Source organism: Elgaria multicarinata, chromosome 17, assembly GCF_023053635.1.
Source record: "Elgaria multicarinata webbii isolate HBS135686 ecotype San Diego chromosome 17, rElgMul1.1.pri, whole genome shotgun sequence".
Classification (NCBI taxonomy): domain Eukaryota; kingdom Metazoa; phylum Chordata; class Lepidosauria; order Squamata; family Anguidae; genus Elgaria; species Elgaria multicarinata.
In genome coordinates, this window is record NC_086187.1 from 20384302 (window position 1) to 20400387 (window position 16086).

Consider the following 16086-nt stretch of genomic DNA (forward strand, 5'->3'; position numbering starts at 1 on the left):
GGCATGAACACGATTATGTTTATAATCATATTGTACCTTTGCCAAAGACTCCTTGAATTTCCCCCCTGTGTTAAACTTCCTTTTAATTTAAAGAGATTTTAGGATCCCCCCCTTCATTCTCCTTTTCAGTGTGATCTTTTGTAAGGTGGAACAGAATACAGTTTTAAAGAACCGGCAGAGTTTTGGAGAAACTCTGTGCATCTTGGAGCTTTTTTAATATGGGTTGAATTCATTCAAGAACTGAAGTTGCGTTAGAATAAGGAGAGGACACAAGATTTAAATTAAACAGCCTGAGCCTGTTCTTTAATTACAAGGCAGGTTGTATTAGCTTCGTCAAATTAAAACAGTAAGCAGTGATGGGGGAAACCTTTCAGAATGCAACAGTTGACCTTTTGGGGTGTGTTCCGCTTCGAAATGTCTTACTAAAACAATTAGCGGAGTCATTTACAGTCGCAGCTCACGTCGGCGTTCCGAGGTTTCTTTCCCGGTATCAATTAGCTGGGCTCCGCTCAGAAGTGACGAGTGGGCTAAACTCTCCCTCCGGCTTCCATTTCCAGCTGTTGAATTTGTGCGAGGCGGAGGACAGCGCCTTGATGAAGTTGCCCTGCTACAAGAGCCTTCCCTCGCTGGTCCCGCTTCGAATTGCGGCGCTGAGTAAGTTCATCTGGCTTTGAATCGGCCGCCGGCCATGTGGCTGTTTTGTAAGGATGCCCTCAGTTCTGGTGCCAGAGAGGTTGAGATTGGTTGGGCACCTGGAGCCATTATTATTATTATTATTACATTTGTGTCCCGCCTTTTTTCCTCCAAGGATCCCAAGATGGCGTACATAATCTTCCTCCTACTCCTCCTTTCCATTTTATCCTCACAACAACCCTGTAGGTTGGGCTGAGAGTCTGTGACTGGCCCAAAGTCACCCAGTGAGCTTCCATGGCTAAGTTAGGGTGACCCTATGAAAAGGAGGACATGGCTCCTGAATCTTTAACAGTTGCATAGAAAAGGGAATTTCAGCAGGTGTCATTTGTAAATTATTATTATTTATTGCATTTTTATACCGCCCAACAGCCGAAGCTCCCTGGGCGGTTCACAAAATATATATATAACTTTTTAAGTGTAGGCACTTTTGAGGGGTCTTCTTTCTATTTTTTTTAAAAAAACCTTTTTAAAACCTTTTGTAAACCGCCCAGAGAGCTTGGACTATGGAGCAGTATATAAATGTAATAAATAAATAAATAATAAAATAACAGCACCCCCCTCCCAACACTTGCAGGAGCCTAGGAGTTCTTCCTGAATGCCTACTGCAGAGGACGAGGTCACATGATCTCCATTAGGCATTCAGGAAGAACTGCTCAGCTCCTGCAAGGTTGGTTTTTTTAAAAAAATTAAAAATAGAAAGAAGACCCCTGAACAACCGGCTACACTTTTAAAAGGTATGTGGAAACCCTCTCCCCCCTCCCCAAGGAGAAAATTCTCCACCTCCCTGTGAAAGAGGCAGAAAAAACCATGCCTCTTTCACAGGGAAAAAGTTCCTGAAAACGGGGCAGGATTTGGCACAACACTAACAACAGGTGCAGAACCCCTGGGCTGCTATCACTTCAGTGATTTCAATGGGTCTACTCTGAGTGATTATTTCTGGATTCAAGCCACTGTCCTCACCTCTTTTTAAGACATTTCCCTAAATGGGGTTTGGGAATGAACTGTGCTTGTACAACAAATGTTGTTGTTGTTATTATTTATATCCTGCCTTTTCCCCAGTACTGGGACTCAAGGCCGTTTACAAGATTAAACCATGTACAATTAAAACATATAAATATAAATTACAAAAGGTAAAATAGAATTAAACCTACAGTAAAATTAAAAACATGTTAAAAATGTTAAAAACTAACAGGTTAAAAGGGTGTGACTGTTTAATACATTAACACAGGTCCAGCATAGTTCCAAAAGCCTGCTGAAACAAAAAAGTTTTTGCCTGCCTCCGAAACTGTAGCACAGAGGGAGCCAGCCTAGCCTCGCTGGGAAGGGAGTTCCAGAGCCTTGGAGCAGCCACCGAGAAGGCCCTCTCCTGTGTACCTATCAGGCGTGCCTGGGATGTTGGTGGGACTGAGAGAAAGGTTTCCCCAGAAGATCTCAGAGCACGGGCAGGCGCTCATATGGGAGAATACGGTCTTTCTTTTCTGCCTCCTCCTCCTGAAGGCCGTTGGTGTTGGCAAAGCGTGTTAAGCTGTCAGTAATTTGGGGAGAAATCAAAAGAGGGTGTTACACAGAAAATAACACGAAGTGGTTCCGTACCTCGCTTTTGAATTTCCAGCTAATAAGGCAGCCCAATTTCCTTTGGTTTTTGCAGATGCCTTAGCTGCTTGCAATTACTTGCCGCAGTCGAGAGAGAAAATCATCGCTGCGCTTTTCAAGGCGCTGAACTCCACCAACAATGAACTCCAGGAGGCAGGAGAGGCTTGCATGAGAAAGGTTTGTGGCCCTGGAACAAAGCGGCTTTGTTTTTACTTTCTCAACCCCCCCACCCCCACCCCCTCTTCTGTTAAGAGCAGAAGTAACAAGGCGTCAGCGTTGCGATCGGGATTAATGACCGCTCTGCTCGTATCTGTGTTTGCGTGTTGCCGGCGTAATTGGGCTGCTGCGACGTGGTTTTCTTTAGACATGTGTGCGGGGGAGGTGGCAATATCACGGGCACAAACTTCCCCCCTGCCTCTCAAACCTCCCAGGCAGCAAACCACAGTTTTCTAAGGCCAGTTCTCTCCTGGTGCCACGCAGCCGCGGGCCCCGTATTTTAGAGGGTGGGCTGTTCATGGCATAGTTATAACACGGCTACATCAGTGCGTTGCTAATGATTGATTGCAGCTTCTCAGCTCGGTCTTATATTCAGCATGAACAGCAGGGCTGGATACAAGACGCGTTAAAACGGAGAACAGGTATTGAGTTCGTTTGGTAAAACGACATGCAATGTATTGGTATTGAAGCTGAAGTCTTTTTGAAGGAGTTTGGGAAAAAGTGAATTAAACAGGGGTAGACCAGCGTCCTTCCTTTCTGCCAAGGTGCCTTGCCACTCCCAGTGAAAAAGAAAGAAAGAAAGAATTACGTTTTCTTACCAGCAGCTGGGATTAATGTGAAATAGCTGAAAACAGTGGGTTCAAAGAAGTTTGTTTAGAGTGTTGGGGCTTAGAGGCCATCTCTGCCCTGTACTCGCTCTTCTGGGCATGATGTTTGGCCTTTGCCATGCCACCATTTTGTGGTGGAGCCCACGGCAGTTTCTCAAAAAGCCACATGTGGCCACGGCCCCAAATGTTTGCCTACCCTGGGAGCTCAACCATTCTACATCTGCGTGGCCTAGAGGCTGCTGCAACTAGTCACAGAACTCTGATAAGAACTGCCGTAAGCTGGAGAAAGGCGCACCAAATTTGCTTTCATGTATGTCCTATATCAAGGGTTGGGGCCATGCTTTGGCCTACAGCTCCCAATGGTGAAGGATCATGGACTTGAAGGTCGAAATACCTGGAGCCCACAAGATGTCCAGCCCTGTTCTATATGAAGGTTTATTTGTGTCCCGTCTTCCTACTGAACTCACAGTTGACATAATGGGTTCCCAGGTGGCCTCACATCCAGGAACGGTCCATATCCATAATTCTGTAATTCCAGTAAGTTGCAGGATCTCTAAAGTCGCTTGTAGAATGGATTTGTTGAAGGTGTCTCCTTCCATTTATCAATCAATCAATTCAGTTTTATTGTTTATAACGTTAAGTCATCCCAATGTAACAGAGAACGAAAGAACCCAATGCATGAAAAGAGTAAAGTCCTTCCATTTGTAGAATTTCATTGCCAGTGTTCAACCTTTTTCTTTGTGGCCCGACACAAATGTAATACGTCACTGTGGTTTGGTTTTTTCTTAACCAGGGTTACGCTTCATGCTATCCCCGGTATACAGTGCGCCTCTGTATACCAGTTGCTGGGGAACATGGGTGGGAGGATGCTGTTGCACTCATGTCCCACTTGTGGCTTTTCTAGGGGTGGATGTTTGGCCCCCGAGTGAACGGGATTCTGGACTAGATGCACCTTTGGTCTAATCCACCATGATGCTTTTTGTGTTCTTACGTCTGGAGAGTGCCAGGTTGGGAAAGGGTGCTTTCCTGCTAGCCTATTTCCAATAGGCATTTATTAAAAAACCAGCAATACTGCCACAGCTTTCTCCACTTTATGGGGCATTTAAGGAAAGGAAAGGAACCTCTCGTGCAAGCACTGAGTCATTACTGACTCTTGGAGGGACGCCAGCTTTCGCTGACGTTTTCTTGGCAGGCCTTATAGCGGGGTGGTTTGCCGTTGCCTTCCCCGGCCGTGATTACCTTTCCCCCAGCTAACTGGGTACTCATTTTACCGACCTCAGGAGGATGGAAGGCTGAGTCGACCTGAGCCGGCTGCCTGAGAACCAGCTTCCGCTGGGATCGAACTCAGGCCGTGGGGAGAGTTTCAGCTGCAGAAACTGCTGCTTTACTGCTCTGCGCCACACGAGGCTCACGGGGCATTTAAATGTCTGGCCTAATATACCCAGCGGTGTAAATGCTCGGACCGAAATGACACTCACTTTGCTTGTTTGCAGTTCCTGGAGGGCGCCACCATAGAAGTCGACCAGATTCACACGCACATGAGGCCTCTGCTGATGATGCTGGGTGATTACCGGAGTTTGACGCTGAACGTCGTGAACCGCCTCACGTCCGTGACCAGGCTCTTCCCGAACTCCTTTAACGATAAGTTCTGTGACCAAATGATGGTACGAACATGGGGCGCCCCTATGACCATGCATGGAACTCTGATATGACATTGTTGATCTTGCATGTCCGTTCCGGGAGAAGGAACGTGCAGCTGGAGACGAATGTTTTTTTTTTTCATAGAATCATAGACTAGTAGAGTTGGAAGGGGCCTATAAGGCCATCGAGTCCAACCTCCTGCTCATTGCAGGAATCCACCCTAAAGCACGCCTGTAGCCGGTAGTTCCTTAATAGTCTTCATGCAGGAGAGCCCTATGGAACTGTCCATTGTTTTTGAGCTCAGTTAAGAGTGCTTATTCATTTATTTTATTTATTACATTTATATATCGCCCCATAGCTGAAGCTCTCTGGGCGGTTTACAACAGTTAAAAACCGTGAGCATTAAAAAGAAATATACAAAAAATTTAAAAGCATAAAAACAGCAATATCCATTTAAAACAACTATTCTGGGGTCCGTTAAAAAAACTTAGCGTATGTTGTTAAATGCCTGGGAGAAGAGAAAAGTCTTGACCTGGCGCTGAAAAGATAACAATGTTGGCGCCAGGCGAGCCTCGTCGGGGAGATCATTCCACAATTGGGGGCCACCACCGAAAAGGCCCTCTCCCTTGTTGCCATCCTCCGAGCTTCCCTTGGAGTAGGCACTCGGAGGAGGACCTTAGATGTTGAGCGCAGTGTACGGGTAGGTTCATGTCGGGAGAGGCTTTCCGTCAGGTATTGTGGCCCCAAGCCGTGTAAGGCTTTATCGGTTAAAACCAGCACCTTGAATTGGGCTCGGAAACTTTTTAGTATGTGTTCCCCATTGGAAAGAATATGGCAATCTTCTCCTGGATTACAGTTGTACAAAAGATCTCCTTGGAGGAAGATGAAAGCCCGCGAGGAGCTGCCTTGCCTCCTCTGTTAAAGAAAAAGAAAAACCAAGCTGAAATATTGCTCACTGCCAATCATTATACAGGCCACGTTCTCTTGCTTAGCTAACGGGGGTTGCAAGAATGCAGGAAATATTATTATTATTATTATTTATTTATATAGCACCATCAGTGTACATGGTGCTGTACAGAGTAAAACAGTAAATAGCGAGACCCTGCCGCATAGGCTTACATTCTACTAAAATCATAGTAAAGCAATAAGGAGGGGAAGGGAATGCAAACAGGCACAGGGTAGGGTAAGCAGGCACAGGGTAGGGTAAATAGGCACAGGGTAGGGTAAACAGGCACAGGGTAGGGTAAAACTAACAGTATAAAGTCAGAACAAAATCAAGTTGTAAAAGCTTTAGGAAAAAGAAAAGTTTTTAGCTGAGCTTTAAAAGCTGTGATTGAACTTGTGGATCTCAGATGTTCTGGAAGAGCGTTCCAGGCATAAGGGGCAGCAGAAGAAAATGGGCGAAGCCAAGCAAGGGAAGTAGAGACCCTTGGGCAGGCGAGAAACATGGCATCAGAGGAGCGAAGAGCACGAGCGGGGCGATAGTGTGAGATGAGAGAGAGAGAGAGAGAAGATAACTCCTAACGCTGGGTTTCTCCGCAGCAACACCTGCGCAAATGGATGGAAGTTGTAGTCATAACACACAAAGGAGGGCAGCGGAGTGACGGAAACGTAAGTTGATGGTTCTTTTTCTTTCTTTCTTTCCGGGGCACGAAAAGCCAAAATAAACTGGATGAAACGTTAGGGAGAGTTGTAACCAACCGTTAACTACCGTATTTCTTCGATTGTAAGACGCACACTAATTTCAGTACCCCCAACAGGAAAACAACAACAACAACCCTAAGACACACCCGCGATTCTAAGACGCACCCCATTTTTAGAGATGTTTATATGGGGGAAAAAGTGCGTCTTAGAATCGAAGAAACAGGGTACTTGCGTGGACTCTGAAATGCTTGCTTGCTGAATGACTGCGTCTCAGAGTGGTGCGTGCTTGTGGGAGAGAGAGAGAGAGAGAGAGAGATGCTTTTTTTTTTTTAATACAAGAAAACTTTGACCAGTTGTCTTAAAGCTCTTTAAGAATTGGTATATACCAAGTTTGGTGTTCCCTTGCTCCGTGGTACCCACACGCCATCGTGAGGGATGCTTGCTGCTGAATTTTAGCGTGGTAGAAGGTCTTAAGAATAGATCTTTTGCAGGGTGAGTGGAGTGTTGGGTATGGAAACTGCGTTGTTTTGGTTAGACCACTATTGATTTTACTGCCAATCCACCAACCTTAAAGCCTACCTAACCAGGGTGGATTTGATTTAAATCACGATTGTAAATCACTACTCAGAAAGACTCAAATCTGAACCGCCCAGAGAGCTCCGGCTATTGGGCGGTATAGAAATGCAATAAATAAATAAATAAATAAATCATGTGACCCCCCCCTCCCCCCCCCAAAAGAAGAAGTGCACTCTTCCTCGCTATGAGTTACCAAAGACTCATTCTTGCTGGTATAATCTTAATATTTACAACCAGACGAAGGTTTCATTTTTAGAATAGCAACTTTTCAGATTAGTTTTACAGTTATATCAACAAAATACTGATTTGTTTATACTATTAGAAACACATCATAGATAGATAATTACGAGATTATTGCGAGGTGAACTATCTCCAGTTTAATAGGTTAATCATTCATGTTTGGACAACTTTTCTGCTGTACTTTATTGGAAGGAGAAAAATAATCTTACAGAAACCTCTGGGAGAGCATGACGTTGTGAATGGATTAATGGAATTCATTTACCAAAAAATTTAAACAGCCTCATGCGTCACTATTAAAAACTAATCCTTATTTCATGATGAATAACCTTTGGACTATAATGTATCTTAAATAGAAAACTATCTTTAGATAGATTTTTCCTCAAAAAGCATTTTATTAAAAACATCCGATTTAAATTAAAAAATCCGATTTAAATTTTAAAAATCCGATTGTTTTGATTTTTTTTTAAAAAAAATATCATTGATTTTTATCCACCCTGTACCTAATGGATGACAGATGCCTGTAGTGTGGGACTACGCACGACCTCTCTAGGTCACTGGTATGGTAGTCCACTACCATCTTGATCTGTTGGAGATTCATAGAATCATAGAATCATAGAATAGCAGAGTTGGAAGGGGCCTACAAAGCCATCGAGTCCATACTCCTGCTCAATGCAGGAATCCACCCTAAAGCATACCTGACAGATGGTTGTCCAGCTGCCTCTTGAAGGCCTCTAGTGTGAGATTGCCCACAACCTCCCTAGGTAACTGATTCCATTGTCGTACTGCTCTAACAAGCAGGACGTTTTTCCTGATGTCCAGCTGGAATCTGGCTTCCTTTAACTTGAGCCCATTATTCCGTGTCCTGCACTCTGGGAGGATCGAGAAGAGATCCTGGCCCTCCTCTGTGTGACAACCTTTTAAGTATTTGAAGAGTGCTATCATGTCTCCCCTCAATCTTCTCTTCTCCAGGCTAAACATGCCCAGTTCTTCAGTCTCTTCCTGACCCCCACCACCCTAATTATCCTACTGGATGCTTTATCTTTCTTGTAGATAAATGATCCAGCATGTAAAGTTCTCCATCTTTTTCTGAAAGCTGCCTTTAGTATGTGTATATCGTGCTCAAGTAGTTGTGGAAAATGAAAGCAGAGCGCTACTATGGGAATTAGATTATGAAAGGAACTCTGGGGCAAAGACGAAGCTTAAAAAGCCATGCCTTTACTTCTCTTAGTAATTATTGACTGATTGGTGTCTCATACAGCGTTCCTCGGAATATAATCCCTAACGGAGAAGCGCAAAATTTTCACCCCAGTATTCATGTTTAGAGCTAATGTTTTCTTCGTATTTTGTGGGCTTCAGCTTACTCATAATTAAGGAGAAGGCTACAATGGCGCCCATATGGTAACTCTGTTGATGTTGACTAGCGTAAAGCAATGCTGGTACAGTCCGTTGCACTAGGGAGTGTTGTTGACTTTGTGCAATTATTTATTTATTTATTTATTTGTATCCCGCCTTTTGCCCAATGCTGGGCCTCAAGGCGGCCTTACAAAATTTTAAACATAGGCATTTTAAAACCTATGAAGAGAAATATACAAAAGTTTAAATTCTATTCCAGTATTACAACATTAAAACGTTTAAAATACATGACAGTTTTAAAAGACCTTAGCACAAACGGAGGCCCAGATTATTCGCCAAGGGCCTGCCGGAACAAAAAAGTTTTTGCCTGCTTCCGAAAGCACATCAGGGAGGGAGCCAGTCTAGCTTCCCCGGGAAGAGAGTTCCAGAGCACCGGAGCAGCCACCGAGAAGGCCCTCTCCTGTGTTCCCACCAGGCATGCCTGTGAAGATGGTGGGACTGAAAGAAGGGCTTCTCCAGAAGATCTCAAAGCACGGGCAGGCTCATAAGGGAGAATACGGTCTTTCAGATAACCTTTCCCCGAGCCGTATAGGGCTTTATAGGTCATAACCAGCACTTTGAATTGTGCCCAGAAACAGCCAGTGGAGCTGTTTTAACAGGGGAGTTCTATACTCTCTGTAACCAGCCCCGGTCAACACTCTGGCTGCAGCACTTTGAATCATTTGAGGTTTCCAAACACTCTTTAAAGGCAGCCCCACGTAGAGCGTGTTACAGTAATCTAATCAGGATGTAACTAATTGATTTTATGCTAGGGATGTATGGACTATAAAATCTGTTCAGTCTTCATTTCGTGGATTGCCAGATGCTTTTGTTCCATCATCCGCCCATCGAAGGAATCAGATTTTTTAATTTCCAAATCTGCACAAATGTGAATTTCGGCAAATTTGCCCCCAATCCTTCCAAATGTCGCTAAGTGTGAGCCGGGTCTTTGAGTGGCTGCAGTGCCTCTCGAAGCCTTGCTACAACATGCACCAAGCTTGTAGTTGGTCAGGCACTTCCAAGATCCCCGTCCTTCGGCTTGAGTCTCTGGCAGGTACAGAGAATTCTCCTAACCACCATTGCCCATGTTGGCTGGACGTGATAAGAGTTGCAGTCCAATACACCTAGAAGGCACCAGATTAGGGAATGCTTTCCTAAACGCTGCTCTGCTTTTGCTACCTCGCCACTTTCCTCCCTCTGCGGTGTGTGTGCGTGTGTCTCTTATCTTTAGGAAGATAAGAGCTTGGTCTTTGCCTGAAAAGATGCTTAGGAACACAAGAGGTCATCCTGATCAGACCCAAAGCCCGTCTTGTTGCCCCTCAACCAGGGGATTAAAGGCTCACTACTCCGGCGCGTTTTTATTTATTTATTTATTTATTTATTTATTTATATAGCACCATCAGTGTACATGGTGCTGTACAGAGTAAAACAATAAAATAGCAAAACCCTGCCGCATAGGCTTACATTCTAATAGAATCATCATAAAACAATAAGAAGGGGAAGAGAATGCACCAAACAGGCACAGGATAGAGTAAAACTAACAGTATAAAAGTAAGATCAAAATCAAGTTCTAAAAACTTTAGAAAAAAGAAAAGTTTTTAGCTGAGCAGCTGTGATTGAACTTGTAGTTCGCAAATGTTCTGGAAGAGCGTTCCAGGCATAAGGGGCAGCGAATGAAAATGGACGAAGCCGAGCAAGGGAAGTAGAGACCCTTGGGCAGGTGAGATACATGACATCAGAGGAGCGAAGAGCACGAGTGGGGCAATAGTGTGAGATGAGAGAGGAAAGATAGGAAGGAGCTAGACTGTGAAAAGCTTTGTAGGTCAACTGGAGAAGTTTATATTGGACTCTGAGGTGAATTGGAAGCCAATGAAGAGATTGGCGTTAGTAGCCAATCAAACACATGTGGCTGGAGAATACGCTTAATCCATTTACTTCTGATACTGCAGTATGGGGGCGCTCTCCGGTTCTACAAAATGGAGGCGCCAAGAACAAAGGAATCTCACAGTATATATAGGCCCTGACTACAAGAGAGTGTCTTTCTAACCTTTCTATTGGCCAGTTCTGGATTAGCAAGTTAAGTTACATTCAATTTTCAAGTTAAGGTGCACAGTCTCAATGAGTCATAGGTTACATTCGATGCTCCATTGGTTGAAAGGTTCTCCCTTTGTCTGCTAGGACATGATGTTCACCATTAAGGAATGCAAATCTGGCATGTAGCCACCTGTAGCCACCCTTTGGCAGGGAAGCCGTCTTTTAACCCTTGGCACATTACATTCTAGATCAGAGAGATGAGATCTCTCCTTTCCTGGTTACTAGGCAGTGAGAAGTTAACTCACAGGTTTCCGAGAAAGAGAAAAAAACCTGACAAAGCCAAGAGGTTCAAAGTCCAGTCCAGGGTCAACAATCTCATCCAGCATCCTGTCTTCCACATTAGCCAGCCTCATGTTTCTGGAGAGCCCACAACTGGGGTATGAAGGGAAGAGCCCGCTCTGGCTGATGTATTCTGCAACTGGTACTCAGAGGTGTCCTTTCTCCTAAGCTGGGGTTCTGTTGAGCTATCGTGGCTTAACATCTGCATTTTTGTGGGGGGGAATGGGTTCCTTAACTGTTTTGATTGCCGTCAAAACATAGCCATGTGCGGCCCCAGCTTGTTACCCTCTGGATGTTTTAGACTTCAGTTCCCATCAGCCCCAGCCAGCGCGACCAAAGGTCAGGAATGCTTGGAGTCATAGTCAAAAACATTTGAGAGGGCATCAGGTTGGGGTAACTTGCTCTAAGTGCGTTTTGGTTTTTTTGCCTGGGAGGGTTGCATGGGGGGTGGTCAGAGTCCCCATGAAGAATTTCTCCTTCTGCCATAACAGCTATTGGGAATCACATCTGTCAGGGCTCTCATAGTAAGCTTCCCTGGCAGGAGAACTCATTAATCACTGGAGGAAGAATGACTATGGTGGTGAATTATGAATCTATTTAGCTGCCGCTTCCTCACCTCCCTTGTGCAAAAACGTGGCTCCGTGCTGTAGTCAGGGATGCCGTTCAAAGTGGCCTCGCGTTTGCGAGAGACGTCTCTTTTCCCCGGCGAGGCTGTGAGTGGGGATGACTTTGAGTAGGAACAACCTCCTTGGAACCCCTCCCAACTCTCAACATCCCAAGGAAGCCAATCCAGTTTTAATGCAGTAGAAAATATCAGACACCCAGAAGAAAATCTAAGTTGGAATTTCAGGAGTCGCTCTTGTGTTTTCTCTACCACCTTTCCCACCACCTTCCCCAGCTTTTCTGTACATTGGGGCAGAGTTTACGTAAATTCTTTAATCTCCTTTCATACCAATTTGGGATGGGGGATGGAACACCCAACCTTTTTCCGCTCCACTCCACTCAACCCAATTCAACTCAACCTAATTCAACTCAACTCAACTCAACCCAACCCAACCCAACCCAACCCAACCCAACCCAATTCAACTCAATCCAACCCCACTCAACCTAACCTAACCTAACCCAATTCAACCCAACCCAACTCAATCCAACTCAATCCCATTCAACCTAACCTAATCTAATCTAGCCTAACCTAATTCAACTCAACTCAACCCCATTCAACTCATCTCAACCCAACCCAACCCAGTTCAACCTCACTCAACTCAACCCAACCCAGATTCTTCATAACTTAATATGTATCCGCATTTGCATCCCCCATGCTAATTAAGCCGTGCTTTGTGAATTCATTGATTAAAGCTGACACTACTCTATAGGAGCCTGCTGACAGCCAGCTCATACCGTACCTACATGCAGCCCTTGTGTTTAGCTGCAGGCGTAGTGTCTCTTTCAATTAGTTTAAGAATGCATTATTTTATGTCGTGGATCCTTTCTATCCCGCCTTTTCCCCAGGGAGGCCGAGGCTGTAATGCAGTACGCTTCCCCTTCCCCACCTCCGCCTATTATCCTCACCAACAGCCCTGCGAGGGTTACACTACATGTTATGTTAATCACATCCCATGTAACTGAGGATAATCAGATTCTTTTTTACTCTGAAAGTGTCTGCAGCTCTGGTTTGGACCACCACACTCTGGGAAGGGGGGATTAAGCCTTCCCCCCATTTTGGAGGGGAAGATGGGCTTGGGAATGGGAATTGGTGCAGTTGAAGGGGGGAAGTTAAAACGTCCCCTCCTGGTGCGTGGTGGTCCCGATCTGAATAGGGGGCGTGCCCACTTATTCTAGGGTACCCTCCCAAAACAAATCCGTAGTTACGTACTGTACAATTCAACCAAGGTGTAGTTTCACGTTGAGGTAGGTTAGGCCGAGAGGTAGTGACTTACTCAGAATTGCCCAATGAGCTCCAGGATTGGGTGGGAATTTGAACCCTCTTCTTCCTGATGAGCTGGCCTTCATTTTTGAGAAGATCCTGCTTCAATGCTCTAGCCCCCCGCTGTCCCCTGAATATGTGGAGCATCACAACCCCTCCCCAAGTTGGCCTCCATAGCACTACAGAGCACCAAAAGGGTCAAACGTAGCTTGTAAGCAACGAAAATTTGACCCTTATGGTGCTCTGTAGTGTTATGGACACAGTTTCTCCCTTAACTCCCCAAACTTTTTTTTAAAAATGGAGCGTCCCACAGTCTGAGTGCTGCTCTGGGGGGGGGGGGGAATTGCCCCTGGACCTCCGAAACACAGCCACCCCTGCCCCGTAGCCCTTTGCATGCAGCTCACGACCTAGCTGTGATCCCTTTTATCGAGACGTTGACCACAAACGGGCGCGCCTGCCTTCTGCCCAGCGCTGCCGCCGCTCATGCCCACGTTCGCACTCATCATTTTTCACGCCCGCCGCTTTATTAAGAAGCTCCCAACCTATTTTGCCCCGGGTGTGTGTGTGCGAGCGAGCGGGGAGAGGGGTCCGGAGATGGTTCGGCCGCTTCGTTCCGTTCCGTTCTATCAAGTGTCGAAAAGGTTTTTCCGCCGTTGCCGTCTCCGTGGGCCAAGATAACCCGAAAGCTGCTTTCGCTGCCTTGTCCATCCCTAATATCCTTTTCTTTTCTCTCTCTCTCTTGTGTGCAAGTTTTTGGTTTTTTTTTTTTAAAAAAATGGGAAGTTGTATGTATTCGGTGTGTGTACAAATAGCAAAAAAAGTTGCTTTTCCTCCCCATTCTCAGGAGAGCATTTCCGAGTGCGGGAGATGTTCCTTGTCTCCATTCTGTCAGTTCGAGGTGAGAACAAAACCCTACTCAAGTCAGTTTCTGACTGCAACGTGAAGCACAGCATATATACACATTTTTTAAATTATTATTTTCCTTTACTTTTCTTGCATTTGTGTTTTTGTTGTGGTTGTGGTTGTTCACGCTGTGAATCCTACTTTTGTTTGTTTGTTTGCTTCCGTTTCTTGGTTCAGCCTGCCATGGAAGGGGTAGAGGTGAGAATTTTCAGTGGAGGACCCAGGACGTTGTTCGTTTCTATATTGTCCTTTTTTGTCTTTCCGGGGCGTTTGTCTTCGTTTTGTTTTGTTTTGGTATGGTTTGTTACCTGTATTTGTTACGTACCTGGGGCAAGGTGCATATTGGGCCTTTGAGTGCAGTGCTGTGACTTTGTCCCTATGTTTTCCTTTTTTTTGTCTGTGGCAGAGTAACAATTGCTGTGACCTGTGAAGGACTTTTCCCAGCATGTTCTTTCATTATTATTATTATTATTATTATTATTATTATTATTGCTATTACTATTACTAATTAGGAAGCTTGAGATGCCGTTCTTTCCCCTCTCAATGTTTGGAGCCTTAAAACGATTTGCGTTTCCGACACCCAAAGGGCCGGCTTTAAAAGCGGCAGCTGAGGTTTTACTAGGGTGACCGTATGAAAAGGAGGACAGGGCTCCTGTATCTTTAACAGTAATGTAGAAAAGGGAATTGCAGCAGGTGTCAATTGAAGTGGGTGAAATTCCCTCTTCATCACAACAGTTAAAGCTACACTAGCTATAGTAGAGTGGCCAGATACAGAAGAGGGCAGGGCTTCTGCAGCTTTAACTGTGCTGATGAAGAGAGAATTCCACCCTCTTCAATTGACACCTGCTGAAATTCCCTTTTCTACATTACAGTTAAAGATACAAGAGCCCTGTCCTCCTTTTCATATGGTCACCCTAGTTTTACTCCTCTTAAGTCTGAACTGTAAAAGGTCCTCTTTTCCAAGCCATCAGAGAGACATGCGCCATCTTTGATTTCAGTTCTCGAAATGCAACCACCCCTAGTAAGACCTAATGTTCTGTGTGTCTGCATGCATATCTCCCCTCTTTTCCCTTTATATGGGCGCTCGTAGTAACCCGGCATAGGACACGATCTGAACGGTCAATAGTGAATAAGCAAAGGCGAGAGCTAGGAGGGCAGAGTTGAATTCACAAGTTCCTAGTCCATATGAGCAGTTGAATTCCGATGCTGGAAAATCACGGCCTTTTTTTAAGGCTGAGCCAAACTCTTTCCTGTGTGGCTTTGTACGAGTCCGTTTTCTAGAGCAGGTTTTGCCTTTGAACAGCAGGGCACACCGTTGGATTGCACGGCATTGAACCTCCACAGCTCCCCATTTCACGATTGCCATTCCATTTTTCCTTTTTTTATTATTAAAAAAAAGCACAAACTTTGAAACGCCACGACTGAAACATAACTGAACGGTCCTGCTCCCTTCCCTGTAACGAAACCGATTCCTTAACATGCCCCCGGGGTAAGTAGCCGTGGTTTAACTCTTTGCTTTGGTTTGCCAGCTGTGCTAACACCTAGGAAGAGGAAAGTAGTTCCAGTTAGGGGCTGTCGTGTTCGAACACGAGACATTAAAACAAAACAAAACGCAAGGAAATGAATGCTTGCTAAAGTTTCCACTCTTATCTTCAGGAGATGAAGATTTGCTCGGCAATTATAAACCTATTTCATCTGATCCCGGCCGCTCCGCAGACGCTCGTTAAGCCCTTGCTGGAAGTTGTGATGAAAACGGAACGGGCTATGTTGATAGAGGTAAAGTGGCACTTAATTTCCCTAATTGCTTCCGTTTCCCCCCCATTTGTAATATTTCCTTTAATTGTGTTTTGGACCGTTTCAAGTCCCCTGTGTTATCCAGTTGATTAAAAACATTGATTTGTGGATGCTCTTCTGGTTCTTGGTTCCATTTTTTTAAAATAGTTTGGAACTAGTTCGAATGGATCCCAAAGGTTCAAGTAAGACTCTAGTCACAGCCCTCCCCAACCCTCCAGTTCAGTTGAGCTGCAAAGCCCAATTTCAGGCATTTCAAGCACACCTTCATTGGAAACTGTGAAGTTTCAGACGGGCTGAATTCTGCATTCAGGGGTTGCTTGAATGTTTGCAATCCATAGAAAAACGTTTCCCCAAAACCTAATCCCAAATTGCTTTGAGCTTGTCCATGCGCCAAATGAAGCTTACTTTCCTAGACTGACAACTGTTACCCAGAGGACTTTTCCTTCTGCCGCCCCCAGACTATGGAATGGCCTGCTGGAGGAGTTTCGC

General features: G+C 45.0%; 1 protein-coding gene across 1 annotated transcript in view; it reads left to right on the forward strand.

The window, feature by feature from the left end:
• The window catches only part of TRRAP (transformation/transcription domain associated protein), a 166765-nt gene that overhangs the window by 42365 nt on the left and 108314 nt on the right, over positions 1-16086 (forward strand). The window contains exons 28-32 of the mRNA XM_063143617.1: positions 558-654; positions 2342-2463; positions 4604-4774; positions 6294-6362; positions 15460-15579. Coding sequence (XP_062999687.1) covers positions 558-654; positions 2342-2463; positions 4604-4774; positions 6294-6362; positions 15460-15579 — 579 coding nt within the window. The remainder of the gene's footprint in view (positions 1-557; positions 655-2341; positions 2464-4603; positions 4775-6293; positions 6363-15459; positions 15580-16086) is intronic.